This window comes from Eretmochelys imbricata, chromosome 5, assembly GCF_965152235.1.
Source record: "Eretmochelys imbricata isolate rEreImb1 chromosome 5, rEreImb1.hap1, whole genome shotgun sequence".
Taxonomy (NCBI): Eukaryota; Metazoa; Chordata; order Testudines; family Cheloniidae; genus Eretmochelys; species Eretmochelys imbricata.
The window spans coordinates 46,892,138-46,906,323 of NC_135576.1; the positions used below are offsets into that span (position 1 = coordinate 46,892,138).

A 14,186-nucleotide genomic window follows, 5' to 3' on the forward strand; every position below is an offset into this window, starting at 1 on the left:
TGTCAGACCGTAGCCTGGCCAGTCATGAAACTAGTTTTCAAAGCCTCTCTGATGCGCAGCATGCCTACCTGTGCTCTTCTAATTGCCCTGGTGTCTGGCTGCTCAAAATCGGCTGCCAGGCAATTTGCCTCAACGTCCCACCCCGCCATAAACACCTCCCCCTTACTCTCACATATATTACGGAGCACACAGCAAGCAGCAACAACAATGGGAATGTTGGTTGCACTGAAGTCTAACCTAGTCAGCAAACAGCACTAGCAAGCTTTTAAACGTTCAAAGGCACATTCTACTACCATTCTGCGCTTGCTCAGCTTATCGTTGAACTGCTCCTGACTACTGTCCAGGCTGCCTGTGTATGGCTTCATGAGCCATGGGAGCAAGGGGTAGGGCTGAGTCCCCAAGGATAACTATTGGCATTTCAACATCCCCAACAGTAATTTTCTGGTCTGAGAAGTAAGTCCCTTCTTGCAACTGCTCGAACAGCCTGGAGTTCCTAAAGATGTGAGTGTCATGCACCTTTCCTAGCCATCCCATGGTGAAACGTCCCTTGTGATCCACCAGTGCTTGCAGCACCATTGAGAAGTACCTCTTGCGGTTTATGTACTGGTTGGCAAGGTGGTCCAGTGCCAAGATAGGGATATGCGTTCTGTCTATTGCCCCACCAGAGTTAGGGAACCCCATTGCAGCAAAGCCATCCACTATGACCTGCACATTTCCCAGAGTCACTACTCTTGATAGCAGAATGTCAGCGATTGCATTGGCTACATGGATCACAGCAGTCCCCACAGTAGACTTGCCCACTCCAAATTGATTCCCGACTGACCGGTAGCAGTCAGGCATTGCAAGCTTCCACAAGGCTATCGTCACTCGCTTCTCAACTGTCAGGGCAGCTCTCATCTTAGTATTCCTGTGCTTCAGGGCGGGGAAAAGCAACTCACAAAGTTCAAGGACAGTGGCCTTAGGCAGGCGAAAGTTTCGCAGCCCCTGTGAATCATCCCATACCCGCAATACTATGCGGTCCCACCAGTCTGTGCTTGTTTGCCGGGCCCAGAATCGGTGTTCCACTGTATCAACCAGCCCCACTGCTGCCACGATGTCCCAATTGCCACAGCCCATGCTTTCAGGAATGTCTGTCCACGTCCTCATCACAATCATCTCGTGCTGGGGTCTCTTAGCCCAGTTCTGCACATACTCCAGGATAATGCGCGAGGTGTTTACAATGCTCACAACAGCAGTGGTGAGCTGAGCGGGCTCCATGCTTGCCATGGTATGGTGTCTGCATGGGTAACCCAGAAAGAAAGGTGCAAAATGATTGTCTGCTGTTGCTTTCACGAAGGGAGGGGCGACTGATGACATGTACCCAAAACCACCCTCGACAATGTTTTTGTCCCATCAGGCATTGGAATTCTGGGTTAACCTCCCAATGGGCAGCGGCGACTGCGTGAACTCTGGGATAGCTTCCCACAGTGCACCGCTCAGTGAGTCGATGCTAGCCACGGTAGTGAGGACGCACTCCACCGACTTAATGCGCTTAGTGGGGACATACATAATCAACTCTATAAAATCGACCTAATTTTGTAGTGTAGACATACCCTTAGTTTTAAAAAGCTACAGTTCACGAACCCCAAAAGAAGCTACTTCTAGAGAAATAAGTTAGATACTGAGAGAAATATATGCCCTAATTAGTGCATGAATATTGGAATATGGGCCCCCCTGGCCCAGATTGGTGTAGGTAAGAGGATTCTGAGCATTTTAGCAGCTCATCTTTTCACTTGTGTGAAGCAGTATATTTCCACCATTGCAGTACTGTTATGAGAAGTGTGCATGCCTGATGAGTCATTTAACAAGCACACATTCCAAACTAGAAGTTCCTGTAAACATTCACTGTCCAATTATACACATAACCACAGATATTAACCCACCAATTTATCACAAATACTATACACACCAACTGGTTGGCCAGTTTTTATAATTCTGTCTCTTCTAAAAGGTGCAAGAGTTATTGTACATACATCCTAACTCAGCTGTTATTATTTACAATTGAAACTGTAGTTCAACTCTGAATAAAATCAATTTGAAAAAGCTCTTTAAAGATCAGATTAGCAGAAACTGAGAAAAAACTCTAACAAAGAAAGAGCATGAACTATAGATACTGAGAAATTGCCAGGTGAACAAAACTTAAGCTTTAATTTAAACATAGTTTCACACCATTGATCCCAACTACAGAAGAAACTGGTTGCACAATACACTCAAGGCAACCAGAAAACGAACAAAAAAAAAAACAAATAAAATGGTGGCACTACTAAGCCATATGGTAAATATCACCACTCACTCCAATCCCTTTCCTCAGCCTTCATCTCTACATTGTCTATGTAAGCTTTAAGTTGCTCAGGGCTGAGACCTTGTCATTCTGTCTGTAAGTTGCCTAGACACTGATGTCATATAAAAAATACAGAAATGTGTTGAGATGTTCCTATACTCTTACCTAATGTTTTGTTTTAGAAACTACAGAACTCATGCAAGTAGTTTTACATCAAACTACATATAAAAAGTTACCAAAGTGTTTGAAAGTTACGATTCAGATCAATAAGCAAGAATAACTACTGTACTGATGGCAAACCAACCCCTCTCCTTTTCATTTAAATCTTTATCTCCTGGACCATAAAACTGTATGATCAATGTGTGGGAAATTCTAGAAGAAATTCTCTCTACCAGCTAAATTGGAAGATTTGTTTTGGGAAAACACCCTTCAGGTTAAGAATTGTAGAGTGTGTGCTTGCAATTGTAAACATTGTGGTAAAATGACTTTCCTCCAAAGTAAAGCTTCAGCTGCCAGTTAATAAAGCTAAATTACTTTTCAGATTCATTAAGTACATAAAAAGTATTGCTGTTCAGTATGAGCACTGCTGAGTGAGACTGTAGCTGCACTACAGGCCTGCACAGAATTGGAGGTTTAAATTTTAAGACGGTCTAGCCAGCAGGTTGTGAAGAAAAGTGTGAAAATAGCAGTTTTAGAAGGTTAGCACTTGCATCCATTTTCAATAGTGAAAAGAGATATTAAACAACTCATAATTTGCAGGTAGGTTAAATGTGAATATATCCAATGAAACAGGGATGATGTTAATTTAAAAATAAAAATAGGCATGCAGAACTTTTGATATAATGCACTTGCCTACAGGTTTTACCAATAGTATTTTGCAACCATCTGAAGAAAAAGGAAGCCAGTGAATATTATTCTCTCCCCCGTGTAAGTCATGCAATGTTTGTGAGCTGAGAGGAAAGTAACATCCTGTACAAATACTGGTTTGACAAATGTTTCCAAGTGTTTTCAATTTAGAGGAAGGAGGGCAGAGTTGGATTTGCCTTCAAGTCTAGACATCAACTCCTCTTGAATTATGGAAAAGAGCATGTGTTAAGACAGTACCTATTTCACAGTGTGCAATAATGCAAGTAGCCATAACTTTGTAAGAGCTAAAGTATCGATGTTTTATAAAGTGTGTTTCAGACTTTGAAAGATTTTGGATAGGGTGGAGACTTGACTGGTCTATTTGATACAGATCCTTCTCTTTTCAGGTCAATGATCTGAATCTGAGCTAGGTCCATAATGACCTAAACTAAACCATTTGATGGCCTATGTGAAATGTGCTGGTAGTTTTTCTGACACCCATATAATGAGCTTGCTAAGGAAATTTAATACATAGAAATGTAGAAATGGGCACATTTCTGAATTGATAGGAGTTAAAATTCTTCTTATGTTCTTAATTAAAAGTTGGTTTAATTATCTGTTACAATGCTAAGGATATTACAAACTGGAAAAGAGCCCAAACCATTGACAACAAAAGGCTTACCTTACTCCTAAAAACAAGTTAACCTTTGTGTGAAGCACATCAGCAATATTATAAAACAGATCCTTCTTAATGCAAGAAAACAACGTACACAGAACAAACTAAATTCTAATGAATGAGGAAAATCTGTCCTAACATGTCAAACTTCTGAAGAACATTTAAGCTTTCAAATGTTACTTTTCATTTAATGAAATCCAACAATATCAACTCTTTAGGCATCAAAAGGCATTTCAGCCCCCCGAAAAAGGAGGTACAAATCATAATGAATTAGAGGTACAATCTAACTGTACACACATCTTACTGTTGTATTCATGCTTTAAATTGTTTTCTCACCATTTCCCTCTTGCCAGGTCATACTTCACTCAAGTCTTGGCTATTAAGCCAAGAGCAACCTCTGCAGCGAATGGCAAAGGGAGGAGATACATTCCAGATGTGGTCCACACTAAGTGAATTTGTAATTCCCTGATCTAAGTAAGTGTGTTGTGTTTTTCAGAGCATCACTATTCCTATTAACGTGAATAGAAGCCGTTGGTGCTTAGCACCTCTGAAAAATCAAGAAACTTATCTAGGAGTCCAAATATGGATATAGAGTTGGGATTTTCACATGCATCTAAGTGACTTAGAAGTACCAATCTCATTCACTTCCAAGAGGATTTGTGATCTTAAGTCATGTGGGTGTCTAAAGTAGATTTTTCAAAAGCACTGAAGTTTGAAAACAGCGGTTTAAGTCTTAACTAGCCTTGGAGTTTTGCCAGAATTACATCCCAAACTCTTAAGAGGCAAATTTCATGCTGAACCTGGCTTTAAGTTTTGATCTTTGACCTTTTGACCTATCTTTGACCTCATGCTGCATTGCCAAGGAGGTTGCACAAGGTATGAGTCAGCACAGGATTTGGCTAGAGACTGTCTTTACAGCAATCAAAAGACCCAAGCTATGGACTTAACCTTTTGTAGACTGCCAGTCAAATGAATGGTTGTGGGGGCATGCAGTCTGAAAAACACTAGTGTTCTAATTGGAAATTTAAAATAAAAGTAATTACAAACCTGAATAAAGTTATAAAGTTAGTTTACGTTACTGGTATTGCTTGTTTTAACAAAAACATTGCCCAAAAGATACATATTTTATGAACAAACCGTACTTTATCATCATCCCTTTGAGATCTTGATCTTCACCTTCCTGTAACTCATATTTGCTGGTCAAAGATAGTGAAATCTCTGTCTTTGCAAGCTGACTCAATGTGTTTTCCTTGTTAGGATCACTGGGATCAACAGCTCCTTCCCCTGTAGGAAAAAATATGGCTCTTACTCTGCCAGTTCACTGATGTGTGACAAGAACTGGAGCATGAACCAGAATACTCTGAAACATGTCAAAGGCAACAGAAAACTACTCAAAGATCTATCAACATGTACTATATCTAGACAAATAACTGTTTAATTCAAAATTTTCCTTCAGCCATAAAACAAATCAATACTTTCCCTCTATTTAGGGACAGGAAAATTGCAGTATTTTGTATTTTCTGAAAATGTCCAATAGAAGTTACCTATTTATACATCTAGGCAAAGGTTTTTGAAATATTAAAACTTGAGATTTTTGCCACCTTAAATCGGATTTTTCTTTCAAGACAGTTATCCAGACAGGGCTCAAATGTGTGTTTCTTTCCCAAAGTAGTTGTGCAGTTATTTAACATCCATAGTCAGGAAAAAAACTAAAATAATAAAAATAGACCTGGGGTAGGGTAATCATTACTGATAGTGTCATTATTAACGAGTTTCTGAGGCACCCAAAATATGCTAGACATTTTCTAAACAAAGGTGGTGTGATCCCTGCACTAATATTAATAGTTCTATTCATCTTCTTCTAGCCTTAGTCCCATCTATGTTGGGTCAGCTCTGTGTCCTCCTCCATTCCAGTCTGCCTTGAGGCAGTTCCTTGGAAACTCCACAGCTGATCAAATCCTTTTTATATAGCATCCATCCATCTAGCATCCCAACCCTTTTCTTACTCTCCTTTTTAAGTTGAGCACCGGTTTCCTGTTTATTCTTCTAATCTTCTTTTCATGTGATCAAACCATCTAACCCTGAATTCCCTCAGCTTTCCTATAATTGGTCTCACCTTCACACTTCCCCTAATGTGTTTGTTCTGATAGTCCATCCTTGTAATAATTTTAACATTTTAATTTCCATTGTATTCAGGATCTGCTCCAATCTCTTCTTTGGTGCTGAGCATTCAGAACTATACAAAAAGCGCAGGCCTAATAATTATTGTATAGATCTTTGCCTATCAAATAGAAAAGTTTCTCCTAACTCCTACTGCAGATTACTTCACTCACTTCTCTCCTTTTAGTCCATGACATTCCTATTCTGCTTGTAAGTTTGTCATTGAGTTCACCATTACCCTGTACTATTGAACCTAGGAACTTGAACTTCTGTACCTTTGCTAGTGGCTGTCCCGAGACTTACAGTCTTGTTGCCTTCCTGAAAGTTATCATTGAATCTACAGACTTTCTGCCGATTTCTGTGCCATTTCTTTCAAGTGTGCCCTTCCATCTTACTCAATTTTCCACTTCCTCTCTGCTCGCTCCCACAAGCACGTCATCATCTACAAAAAGCATGCATCAGCATGCCACACTGAATGTTTTCTGTAACCGCATCAAGCACCATGGTGAACAAAATGAGGCTTGGTGCAGAGTCTCAATGCACTCTGACTCTTAACAGAAAACGGTTCAATTACCTGACGTGACTTTTTAACTGGGGTAGCAGCACCCTCATACATGTCCTGGATGAGTCTGATAGCTTTCAGATATCTGTTTCATCCTCAGAAAACTATATGAATTTTTTCGGAACATGCTCTTAAGCCTTCTCAAGACCTCTTTTCTCTTTATTTTTCCACAAGCAATCATAATGTAAAGATAGCATCCATCACTGATTTGTCTGGCACAAACCCAAACTCATTGTTACTGACCTTTACTTCTCTTCATAGCCTCTTATCAATAATCAGGCTGAATTTGCTTGCAGAAAATTTTCCAGTGTGTTCATTGGTGTACCACATCCTTTGCCTGTTTCACTATTTTATAGAGGACTACTTCTCAAAATTAAAGTCTGTCTACTTTTATGGAAATGTGGTTTGTACAGCCCCTTCCATACATTCAGTCAGGTTATTTAAATATGTGATAATACTCTATTTAATTCCAGAGAGCTAGATGTTTCTGCTGAAATTTTTGATGTTGGGGAGTTAAATATCATTATGCTCCAGAATAAATACCCACTGTGAGTAGCTCACACCTCTCAGAGCTACTGCGGACTCTGGGAAACAGTTCTCCTTTGATTCTCATTTTAGAATATCTTTTCAGTTATAACAGCTGCAAAAATCATTTTAGGAAAAAGTCTTAAATTCTGCAGATACTGAAGAGGCCAAACAAAGTACCCCCATATATCAATTTAGGGCCAGTCCCTGGATTACTATAACCAACGGACCAAAGGGGGTGGGAGGTGGGAGCGCGCGCGCGAGAGAGAACACTTACCAAGGAAAGACTCTACATCAGGAACAGCCCCTAACCCCTCCAGCAATTCATTCAGTAAGTCATTCTGCTCAGGAGCAATGGCATCCTGGTGTTCTAATAGCAGCTATAAACAAGGGCAAACAAAACGATTATCCATGAAACCACTGAAAATACTCCATTTCTCCAAATGGTGCTATATACTCACAAATAGAATGCTCAAAATAAAGTCTTCAGAGCCACAGTGGGCGTAAAACATGAATAAGCATTATGGAGGACAGAAGGAAAGAAAGTGCTTGCTTACAGGCTGTGGTTTCAAGACTGATAGTTCTATTGCCCAGTCTGTTGGCTGGCTCACCCTTGGATCAACATTAGAATGCCAGCAAATATACACAAACCGAAGGGAGTGAGTCCTCAAAATATTAAAACACATGAGGAAAGGCTCAATTTAGCAGCCGCTTAAACAATTAACAAAACATCACCGCTAAACAGACTCAAAGTTGGCGCTTCACTTGACAGTCTCATCATATGCTGAAGTGCTTTATTGGATCAGGACCTTAATGGGCAAGGGGACTGAACGGTCTTCATAATGGTGACCCCATCAGGGCATGGTTAAGGCACACCATGCTACGCAGAATGAGGAGGCTAACGCTGCTGATGCTTACTGCTCTACTTTTTTTAAATACAGGATTTCTGACTCCTGTGGTATCAATTTGGTACTTTTCAAATGGATTAAGTTCACTTTAAAAAAAATCAGAAATTTAATATTCTGCTCCTATTGCCAGAATTAGTGATTTTACTGGCACCAAGATAACAGAAAGTACAAACTCTATTCATAATACAACTTGTATTGCAGCTGTGCACGCCTCCAAGGAGGAATGGTTCTGCAGTCCATAAAAAGCCTCTGAGAACAAGCTTGTATATGCTGCACTATAAAAAAAAGCACGAATGGTATGGGCCTGAAGAATGAGTTTCCTGTAATTAGACTGCTCATTTCTGTACCCATCACTAGCATTTACTTCAGGAAGCAAGTGGCACTGTACAGAGTTTGATAACAGTGTGTTTGCTAGTTCCCAAGGTCTGTTTTCCACATAAACAGGATTCTTACTATGGAAGTCTGTTTTAAGGTGATGGTGCCCATGGCCACCAGTTTAAATTGAATTTAAATACAAGTGGAGTAAAACATATGCTATATTTATAAATTTCAGAACTCTGATAGTTTAGAGAGTGCAAAACCTATTCAAATCAAAAGCTGTGTTCACTGAAACGTACGGGCAACTAAAACACTTTGTATGTGGGAAATCAAAGGCACATTAAATATTCTGGGGGAGACACACAAAGACACAAATGGCAGTTTAGTGCATAACTAACATTTTGCTTTTGAAAATTTCCCTCAGTCTCATCTACACGAATGCCCTGACATTTATATAGTGTACACTGTGTAGGTATACATGCGCACACTGAAATTGCAAATTTAAGACATACAGAAATTTAGGATCTTTAGATATAAAAGATCTTGCCTTGCTTCAAGTCTTAACTACTTCCTCCATACACATATGAACTACATGAAATCTTGGAAGAAAAGACTGTCCCATTTGACTAGTGTTCTACCGCATGATAAGTAATTACATCAAAAGTGTTCAGTTAATCCTGACGAAGTACAGAACACTCTAAACCAGATTACACAAAGTGACAAATGAGAGGTTCCCCATAATCATTTGCACCATCTGAGATTCAGCCTTTAAGTCATAAACTTGACAATAGCATAACAGGAGTTGAATATCATGCTCGACACCTAAATGGAACAAGTTAAGTGTTGATAGACAGGAAATGAAACAAATACATCCTCAATTCAAGCTTGAAGTAGCAGTTGTCTTTAATCTAGCGAACACTATGTTTCCTTAGCCATTAGTTCTTGCATGAGTAAGGCTGATTTTTAACTCACTGTCTTGGGAGTGAAGTATTCCATATTTTTAAAAGAATATCCATCATTTAACATTTCTGGGTTTTGCACATTAGTGGATGACTGCTAGTATACTAGTTGTGGAAGGACCATATGGTATACATCTAAATTTTGTCCTAGTGAATCACACTATAAACTGCAGTTTCTGCATTTCATCTGTTCCTTATCCAGAACAAACATACTTGCAGGATACCACTGCCGCCTAAATCACACTCTTACATCTGCTTCCAGCCAAACACGTGATGGAATGCCAAAGTCATAAAATGTACAAGATTTTACTTTATCTCAAAGTCACACTAACTCTTAAAAAGCAAGAAGTCCCCTTTCTTACCAAGGGGAAGTTTGTAATTCAAATAAACTACAAATGGTTCATCACTACTATATGCCAATAAGAAGTTATGCAATTTTTTTCCCTTTTCAATTAAACGCTCTGAAAGAAAAATACTTTACATTTTATTGTCAGATTCTTCTTTTGGTTAGCACTTTTGTTTCCAAACCATTGTCTCTACCATTCTCATTGGGGCTATTGGGGTGGAAATGCAATTCTCTCCTGCGACATACAGTACAAGTTACAATAAATGTTAAGAAAAGTTTGGTTCTAAGGTTATTCCATACACTTGGAAATTGAGATGATCTTCTACTTGGACAAGAGACTATCAGAAAGGAAGAGTAAAGGAATTCCTTCATGGCATTTTAGGAAAGCCAATACAGAACATCACAGTTATTCTGTGATTTTATGGAAAAATTACTCATCTCCCAAAAAGTGATTTGAGAAGTTTCCCAAGAACAGATTAAAGAGTAGTAGTTTAACAATTCCCCTTTGCTCAGTAGCTAAGTTTCTTTCCGTTCACTTACTGAATGGGTATTGATGATTTCTTCAATGGAGATGTATATGACAGGTTTGCTGAGGGTTACCATATCAGAGTACTCATCAATATTGAATTTCTCCTCTGGCTCAGGAACATCACATGCTGTCTGAAAAAAATTCCTAAGGAAGTAGTAAGATGAGAAAGATAGGTTAAATAATTATACAACAAGAAAGACATGTTTTAGCTAACAGTAGTGAATTGGAGTAAGCTTTTTGTTTGAAATGCAAGATAAAAACGGTTACTTTCTCATAACTGTTGTTCTTCGAGAGGTGTTGTTCACGTCCATTCCACATTAGGCATGCGCGCGCCGCAGGCACGAGCGTCGGAAACTTTTCCCCTTAGCAGCTCCCGAGTGGTGCCACTGCGCCCTGCATACATACCCCCGCTGGCCCGACCCCCTCCAGTCCCTTCTTTCTGGCGACTCCGACAGAGGGGTAGGAGGGGGGTGGAATGGACGTGAACACCACATCTCGAAGAACAACAGTTACGAGAAAGTAACCGTTTTTTCTTCTTCGAGTGCTCGTTCACGTCCATTCCACATTAGGTGGATTACAAGCTTACCCCTGGAGGAGGGTAGGAGTCACGGAACAACTGCTCGGAGGACCGCTCTGCCAACTGCCGCATCCTCTCTGGCCTGCTGGTTGACCGCGTAGTGGGTCGTGAAGGTGTGCACCGAAGACCAGGTGGCTGCTCTGCAGATCTCCTGGACTGGGACCTGTGCCAGGAATGCCTGCACCCTGGTCAAGTGGCCCGTGACCGCTGGGGCCGGAACACCTGCAAGCTCATAGCACGCCCGGATGCAGCTTGTAATATAAGACAAAATCTGCTGCGCCGACACTGGGAGGCCTTTTAACCTCTCGGCCACAGCCACAAACAGCTGTGTGGATTTGCGAAAGGGTTTGGTGCACCCCAAATAAAACGCCAGTGCTCGACGCACATCCAAGGTGTGCAAGTTGCGGTGACTCAAGTCCGTATGGTGCTCTTCCCGAAACCCAGGCAGACAAATGCCCAGATGGAGTTGGGAGACCACCTTAGGGAGGAACTTGGGGTGTGGCCGGAGTTGCACCTTGTCCTTGTGAAATACTGTGTATGGTGGCTCAGAGGTGAGGGCCCTCAGTTTGGACACCCTTCTGGCCGAGGCAATGGCAACCAAAAACGCCATCTTCCAGTAAAGGTGGAGGAGAGAACAGGTAGCGAGGGGCTCGAAAGGGGGTCCCATGAGTTTAGAAAGAACCAGGTTAAAGTTCCATGGAGGGACTAGGGGCGGGACCCTTTAAGGAACCGCCCCACCATTGGGTGGGAAAACACCGCGCCCCCCCGAGAACCCCGGATGGAAGGCAGCGATGGCCGCCAGGTGCACTCTGAATGAGGACATGGCTAGCCCTTGCTGCTTGAAGTGCAGGAGGTATTCCAGAATGGCCTGCAACAGGGCCTGGCCCGGCCGCACCTGTCGGGGTTCACACCAACACGAGAACCTTTTCCACTTGGCCATATAGGCCGCCCTGGTAGAGGGCTTTCTACTGCCAAGCAGAATCTGCTGCACAGGAAGGGAGCACTGGCTCCACAGAGCCTCCACACCATCAGGGTGGAGAAGCCGCCCGCCATCCTGGGTAATGAGGTCCCGGTGTAGGGGCAGGACTACTGGGGCATCCACCGACAGCTCTAGGAGCGATGTGTACCAGCGTTGGCGGGCCCAGGCTGGGCCGATGAGGATCACCGCCGCCCTGTCCCTGCGCACCTTGAGCAGGACCTTGTGCACCAAGGGGAGCAGGGGGAAGGCATACATCAAGCCCCCTCTCCACGGGATCACAAACGCGTCCACGACTGAGCCCGGGCTGCGGCCCTGGAATGAGCAGAACTGCGGGCACTGGGCGTTGGCCCTGGTGGCAAAACAGATCTTCCTCCTCTAGGAGATGCTTGTGAGAGGGGTCCCTGAAGAGGGATGGGGAAGGGGAGGGGAGAGGAGGAGAGAGGCGAACTGCAGCAAGTACCTGTTCCGCACCATGCGTAAGACCCAACGGTCCGATGCAATGGTGGACCACGCAAGGGAGAAACGGGACAGGCAGTTCAGGAAACAAAGGGACGGATCCGGTGACTGGTCTGGTATGCTGTCCTCGAGCGCACCTTCAAAAGCCTGGCTTAGTGTCCGGCTGGGGTTTGTGCTGGCCTTGGTTCTGGCCCGGCGCATTATTATTGTTGTTGTTGTTGCGCCGTCGCCTGTTATCCCTGCCTTGCCTACAGTAAGGCTCATGCCTATGGCGAGGCTAGTACTGGCGCTGAAGTGGGGGGCTGCAGCTTAAAGGGCTTCCTCTGGGTCGCCGGCGTGTGCATACCCAGCAACTTGAGCGTAGCTCGCGAGTCCTATACAGCCTCGTGTCTGTCTGATCCGAGAAGAGCCCAGAGCCTTCGAAAGGGAGGTCCTGGAGCATATTCTGGACCTCGGGGGGGCAGGCCCGACTCCTGGAGCCACGCAGAGCGCCTCATGACCACCCCTGACGTGACTGTTGTAGCCGACGCATCTGCTGAATCCCAGGAGGCCTGGAGGGAGGTCTTGGCTACTGCCTTGCCTTTGTCCCCCAGGGCCGTGAACTCCTGTTGGGAACTTTGCGGGAGGTTGTCCTTAAACTTCCCCACCACCGCCCAGGAGTTGAAATTGTGCATGTTGAGGATGGCCTGCTGGTTAGCAATCCTCAACTGAAGGCCCCCAGATGAGTACACCTTTCTACCAAAAAGGTCCAGGCGTTTCACCTCCTTGGCCTTAGGGGCCGGGGCCTGCTGTCCATGGCACTCCCTTTCATTCACCGCTGAAACCACTAGGGAGCATGGACTCGGGTGGCAGAATAGGAACTCCTAGCCCTTCAATGGCGCAAAGTATTTACACTCCACTTCTTTAGCCACTGGAGCACTGGAGGTCGGGGTCTGCCATATAGTCTTATAGTTAGACTGACCGGTCTTAATGAGCAGGAGCGCTATTCTGGATGGCCCTTCGAGGCTCAAAGTGTCCACCATGGGGTCCTCCTGCTCAACCGTCTCCTTGGCCTGCAACCCCAAATTTTGGGCAACTCTGCGCAGCAGTTCCTGGTGAGCTCTATGGTCTATTGGCGGAGGGCTGGATACCTCTGTACCCGCCATCGCCTCATTGGGGGAATACGAGGAGGTTAGCTGCTGCTCAACCCCCTCTGGTCGGTCCTCCTGCTCCCCATCTCCTGTGGCACAGGCCTCTGGCTCAGGCCAGTGCGGGAGTCCATGGGATGGCACTGGGCTCGGTGCCGGACTCTCCGGTCTAAGCTGGGGGGATGCTGGAGGCCTGGATACTGTTGCCTCCGGCACCGTCTGGCGTTGGTGTGAGGACTGGGACCGCTGCACCGAATAACTTACCCTGGGACGGGGCCCCTTGGTGCTCCTGATAGGCCCAGGGGGTCCAGAAGGGCCAATGGCCTGGCAGCCCCCATTGAGATCACCAGCTCCCCTAGAAGGGTCCCTGCTGTCTGGGCCCTGGTGCGGGCAGCTATAGCAGCTGGAGCCGGCCTGCAGCAATGCCGATTGCGAGGCCATGGCAGTGCCAACAATCTGCGCCGGCAGGAGAATGAGTGGCTCCTGGCTGAGCGGGACCAGGAACGGGACCGGGACCAGTGCCAGCGTTCCCTGGACCGGGACCGTCTGCAGGAGACCTCTGGCGGAGGGCTGCCTTAACTCCTCCTGGTGCAGGAGAGCGATGTCCCCTTCCTGGCGCTTCTTCTTAACGTCGATCTGCTGCTGGTGCCGCAACCTCCTTCTGGGCCGCTGGCAAGTGCGAGTCTGTGGAATTGGAGCTCGACTGGGACCAACTCCGGGAGCGGTGCCGGGATGGTGTCTTCGAGCAGCACACCATTGCCGGCTTACCCCTCGATAGCACCTGAGGCCTGGGTGCCAGAGGGTTCTCCCATAGAGGAGGGGGCTCGCTGACAGCTCAGTGAGGTCCTTTGCGGCCTCAAAGGTGCCAGGCGTAGAGGGCTGATCCATTATGCCCTCG

At 44.6% G+C, this 14,186-nt stretch overlaps 1 protein-coding gene across 2 annotated transcripts in view; it reads right to left on the minus strand.

The window, feature by feature from the left end:
• The window catches only part of IQGAP2 (IQ motif containing GTPase activating protein 2), a 229,090-nt gene that overhangs the window by 19,828 nt on the left and 195,076 nt on the right, over nucleotides 1–14,186 (minus strand). For both annotated transcript variants that reach the window (XM_077817017.1, XM_077817019.1), the window contains 3 exons: nucleotides 10,161–10,293; nucleotides 7,367–7,469; nucleotides 4,985–5,126 (listed from right to left, as the gene is read on the minus strand). In XM_077817017.1, the coding sequence (XP_077673143.1) occupies nucleotides 4,985–5,126; nucleotides 7,367–7,469; nucleotides 10,161–10,293 (378 nt within the window). The remainder of the gene's footprint in view (nucleotides 1–4,984; nucleotides 5,127–7,366; nucleotides 7,470–10,160; nucleotides 10,294–14,186) is intronic.